Here is a 5,426-nt window from a genome sequence, read left to right as displayed (position 1 = left end):
GCGCGGGGACTCCTTACACGTCTGTCTTCAGATGAAAGGCGAGAGTACGCCATTCTAAAAAGCAAAATTTTGCAGGGACTCAGATTATCAGCTGCGGAGTACAAACGTCTTTTCCAATCATCCAGCAGGAGACCGGAAGAGTCGTGGGAGCAATTCGCGGTCAGATTAGAGAATTATTGGGAGTACTATGTCGAAAGCAGTGAAGCAAACTCGTTAGAGAAAATTAAACAGCTCGTAGTCTCAGACCGTCTGAAGGATTGTCTCAGCGCAGACGCAAGAGCACACATTGTGCTAAATCAAAGCCAAAAGCGAGGATTCCTTAAGCCCGAAGATGTTGCTACGATAGCACAGGCATTCGAGGAGAGTGTCAGGTGCAGAGTAACAGAGGGAAGGACATCAAGTGCGAGCGAAAAACAAAAGGCTGAAGGGACACCGACAGCGCGGCCTTCAGAAAACGCTAGCCCCCATTCGCGGCGCAGGAAACAATGTTTTAGTTGCTACAGCTACGGGCACGTAGCAAAGGAATGCCCGCAGGGCGCGTTATCAGCGAGGGAGGCGACAAAGAAAAATCGTAGTGAGAACAGAGAGGTCGTTGCTCGGGTAGCCGCGCCACTTGAGGCGGGGGACGCGCCAGTGCGAGTAACAGAAGTCGGCGGGGCCAGCACGGTTACGCTAAAGAGTGCAGGTCAAACTTTCGACGCGCGAATAGACTCTGGGGCGGACGTGACCGTCATTCGCAAATCACTATGCCCAAGGTACGACAGCGCAGGGTCGACTATCAAACTGACAGGCGCGTTTGGGGAGCAAGTAGTTGCCGAGCTAGCATACGTGCCGATGTCGACTACGGAGGGCGCTCCAGGTATCTCATTTTACCCCTCGGAGAAGGGCATACTGTGCGCAATCACCGACAAGTTGGCAAAGGGCATAGACGCGCTGATAACCCCTAATGATTACGAGCAGCTCTTGGAGGACAGAGTGGCAGTACCACCTATCTGCGAGCTTGAAGGCGAAGATGAGAACTTAGACCCAGGGCAGGAATCGTGCGAGAACGAGAGCCAGGAAGTAGTGCGCGCATGCGAAGTGACCGTCGAGAGCACCTCGCAAGAGGCAGCGCAAACGACGCGGCAGACGTTCCGCGAGGCGCAACGGACGGACGAAACGCTGAGAGAAGCATGGGCACAGGCGAAGGAGGGCACGCACGGCATGCTCGTGCGCGACGAGCTGCTTTATCACCGAGAGCACGTCGCCGGGCACGAGTGCTGCCAGCTCGTTCTGCCATCAGAGCGCCGCAAGGAAGTCCTAGAAATGGCCCATGATTCCGCATGGGCAGGACACCTTGGCGAGCGGAAAACTCTACAGCGCATTAAGGCGTCATTCTACTGGCCAGGGGTAGCCCGCGATGTGAAGCAGCACTGCCGCACGTGCCATGATTGTCAGATGAGAGCCCCTATGCGAACACAGGACCGCGTGCCGATCTCACCTTTAGCTAGACCGGGCGTCGCATTCCAAGTGGTAAACATGGACTGTGTAGGCCCGCTCGAGCCGCCGTCCGCTAGAGGACACCGTTATGCTTTATGTGTAGTGGACGTCCATTCAAGGTGGCCAGAAGTAATATGTTTGAAGGCCTTGACTGCGAGGGCTACTTGCGACGGGTTACTGCAGATATTTGCGCGACTAGGTGTCCCAGAGACGATCTGCTGCGATCAGGGCACAAATTTCACGGCTAAGTTGACGCAGGAGCTCCTTGCAAAGCTAGGCGCATGTCCCCGTTTCTCTACGCCGGACCACCCGCAGAGCAACGGGTTAGTCGAGAGGTGGAATGGGACATTCAAGTCCATGCTGCACCACACCATAAACGAACACGGGAGAGAGTGGGACAAATTCGTTCCGTTCCTCCTGTGGGCCTACCGCGAGGTGCCCAACGCTAGCACGGGGAGGTCGCCGTTCGAGCTGATGTACGGAAGGCTGCCGGTGGGGCCACTCACCATCCTACAAAAATCTTGGGCGGGGGAATGGGCAGTTCCAGACTCATTGGGAGTCCCCGCGGCGCAGTACATGCAAAGACTACGGGAAACGATGGCTGAGGCCAGTGCAGCAGCCGACGAGAACTTGGAAGCAGCTCAGCGCACTTATACCAGCCGCTACAATCTCAGAGCAACAGACAAGGGGTTCAGGGAGGACGAACAGGTATTGTGGCTCGAGAAGCAAGGCGGGAACAAGTTAACGGAGAAGTGGGTGGGGCCGGTCAGGATCGTTAGGCAGCTGCGGCCCTACACTTACGTCATTGAGCTCGAAGGTGGGTCGCACCGTTCGGTGCACGCAAATAAGCTGCGGCCGTATCACGCGCGCGTAAGTGCGGTCGGGTTAATATTCGAGGGCGATGAGGAGTTCGGCCACGTGCCGACGTTTCCTACCCCTGCGGACCCGATCAATGAGCTGCCGCCCGACGCATTAAGTCATCTGAACGCGTCACAACGCTCGGAGGTCGACGCGTTGGTGGCCCGAAACAGTCACGTTTTCGGAGACAGGCCAGGTACTTGCAACGTAGGAGTGCACCGCATCAAGCTCAAGGCAGGCGCGGAGAGGCAACCGGTCTATCCGTACAAGGTGCCGATGGCCTTTAGAAAGGAGGTGGAGAGGCAAGTTTCCGAGCTTAGGGAATGGGGCCTGGTTTACCCCGTGGAAAGCCAATACGCCCATCCGGTGGTCTGCGTGGCAAAGCGGGACGGAGGAGTGAGACTATGCTGCGACTACCGCAAACTCAATAGCATCACCGAGCCGGACGCTTACCCCATGAGCATACCTGACGAGCTCCTGCTGAGAGTGGCGAAGGCGGAGTACATCACCTTGATAGATATGCTGAGGGGATACTGGCAGATACGGCTGGACGAGGAGGCGCAGGCTCTCACCGCATTCGTGACGCCGCACGGCCAGTACGCGTGGCGGGTTATGCCGTTCGGTCTCAGAAACGCCGGCTCAACTTTTCAGCGCATAATTAACGAAGTGCTAGCTCCCCACCGCGAGTATGCCTGTGCATACATTGACGACCTCGCAATATTTTCCGAAACGTGGGAAGATCATCTCGAGCACTTAGAAAAGGTATTGGCTGCGATCGGAGCAGCGGGGTTCACCGTCAATGCGAGTAAGTGCCGCTTCGCAAAGAAGGAGGTGCGGTTCTTGGGGCACATCGTGGGATCGAATAGCCACCGCGTCGACCCAGACAAGGTGAAGGCAATCGATGAAATTGCCGTGCCCCAGACGAAGAGGCAATTGAGAAGTTTCTTAGGGCTTGCCAACTACTACCGCCAGTATGTGCCTCACTACGCGCAGGTGGTGCTTGCACTGACAAACCTCACTACGAGGCGGACACCGCAACAACTCCCCTGGGGAGACGAGGCCCAAAGGGCATTCGACGAGGTCAAGGCTAGGCTAAAGTCTGCGACAGCGCTACGCGCACCAGATCCCACGCGAGAATATGTCCTCGCCACAGACGCGTCCGACTTCGCCGTCGGCGCGTGTCTAGCGCAACTCGACGAGGAGGGTAGGGAGTGCCCCGTAGCCTTCCTGAGCAGGAAACTGAGTCCGGCCCAGGCCCGTTGGGCCACCATTGAAAAGGAGGCTTATGCCATCATTTGGGCACTAGAGAAACTCGAGGAGTGGGTGTTCGGCACTAAGGTGCGAGTGATCACCGACCATAACCCTCTTCGCTACCTCACCCTTTGCAGTCCACATAGTGCTAAGCTCACTCGATGGTCGTTGGCTCTGCAAAAGTACAACCTCACAATAGAACACAAAAAAGGGATCCAAAATGCCAACGCCGAAGCCATGTCAAGGCTTGTGGGTGCTGGCTAATCTCCAGCGGGATCTCTGTGTGTACGGGCGAGGGGTCAAGTTTTTTTTTTTCTCTCTCTCTCTCTGTCTCTCTCTCTCTTTGCTTTTGCGGTATGGGGAGATAAGTGGGAGAAGGCTTTGACTTTGCACGCGGCGCGGGAGGCCATCGGGAGCTCCCGGCCGCCGGGGCTCGGGCTTGTCGAGCTATTCTGGTGTGTTGTGTTGCACGCTAGGAAAACCATGCAACACAGTTGGTGCGGAGGTGTTACGCTCGACTCCTTCCGCTAAAGCGCCGAAGCATCGGAGCGGCTCCTTGGTGCTGTATGTGTTAAAGACGGGGAAGCGCCAGGCAACAAAGAATCTCCAGACATCTGGAAACTGTCAATAGACAGGACTTCGGAGAGGCGTCGGCGTGGCGGCCCCGGTACCCCGAAGGCAGGGAGCGGCGTCAACAAGGGGACCCCCTGGTGGTTTATGGGGGGACATCCGCTGCACGGGAACGGTCTTCGGCTCAACGCCCATTAGCGGTGCCAAACCCAAACGCAACGCAACGGCATGGTGTGTCGGCGGCTGTTCTGTGTTGTTTGTGGCCAGTGCGGGTGCTGGCGTGCTCGCGCCTCGGTAACGGCTTCCGGTCTTCCTGGAATCTTTCGGCTCAAGTGCGACGCCGGCCCTCCGTCCCCGCGGCTCGCTGTGAAGTGCAGGCGTCAGACTCGTGTTTCGGCTGACGAATGGCTCGAACTCAACGGCTTGTCATCGTTGCCGCGAGGGATCGGCCGGACAGCATCTTCGAAGAAGTGGCGAGGGTGAACTGGGGGACGTCCTTGTGGGCGGACCACTACGAATGGACACGTGACCCAGTTCACAGTGATTGGACACATTTTTGATTAACCAATTTCCCCAACTAGGGACCTGGGGACAGGACACCCTATTTAAGCCGCTGTTCGGCATGGGAAAGGGGGCTTTTTCTTCAATCTTGTAACCTTTTCTCCCTACTTTACCTTCTTGTCTTACTTTCTTCATGTAATTAAACCTTTGTATTTTACCTGTTACCTTGTCTGGGAAGTTCGTTCTATGTGCCGGCAGAGAGAGGGAAATTATGGTTATGGTAGGGAACACAACTGATACCGAGGGACATAATGCAATAGCGTATCGTCCTCTCTGAATTACGACCAAGGGCTATGATATGCCAAAGGAGTAAGAAACATTTCTTCGTCACTTAAGCGCAGCGCACTTTATACAGTTTCTAAATGATTACCTTCTCTTTTTGCTCACCCTTCCTGTTGCATGTTGCAAAAAGGTACTTCAAGTATCATAAATACTTTTATCTTCGATACTATATTTCAATACATTTTCTGTATCTGTATCAGGTATCCCTTGGCAGAAATGAAAGTGTCAGTGTCGAAACTGCGTTTATTAACTATCGTGTATTTTACCGATACTCGGGACTCAAAAAAATCGAGAACCGAAAGGGAATAGCTCTACTGCAGGAGATAAAACAAGTGTTGTTCTTAAGTAAAAAAAAAAATATAAAGGACGTCTGAAAGCGCGGGTTTTATCGCTCTTCATGTATCTTGTAGAAAAAGTTAGTTCAT

General features: G+C 54.8%; 1 protein-coding gene across 1 annotated transcript; it reads left to right on the top strand.

Annotated features, from left to right (window-relative positions):
- Positions 1–834: 834 nt before the first annotated feature.
- On the top strand, positions 835–3,852 carry LOC149356682 (uncharacterized). Its single transcript, XM_089576408.1, has one exon. The coding sequence runs from the start codon at positions 835–837 to the stop codon at positions 3,850–3,852; it is 3,018 nt and encodes a 1,005-aa protein (XP_089432534.1).
- Positions 3,853–5,426: the final 1,574 nt, after the last annotated feature.

Source organism: Amblyomma mixtum, chromosome 3 (assembly GCF_055824585.1).
Source record: "Amblyomma mixtum isolate Tamu chromosome 3, ASM5582458v1, whole genome shotgun sequence".
In the NCBI taxonomy this organism is placed as follows: Eukaryota; Metazoa; Arthropoda; class Arachnida; order Ixodida; family Ixodidae; genus Amblyomma; species Amblyomma mixtum.
The sequence above is the reverse complement of the archived record's forward strand: the minus strand, read 5'-3'. Positions and strand labels throughout refer to the sequence as shown.

What these genes read in the sequence shown, in the direction of transcription:
- LOC149356682 (XM_089576408.1), top strand. Translation starts at nt 835, where the DNA reads ATGTCGACTACGGAGGGCGCTCCAGGTATCTCATTTTACCCCTCGGAG.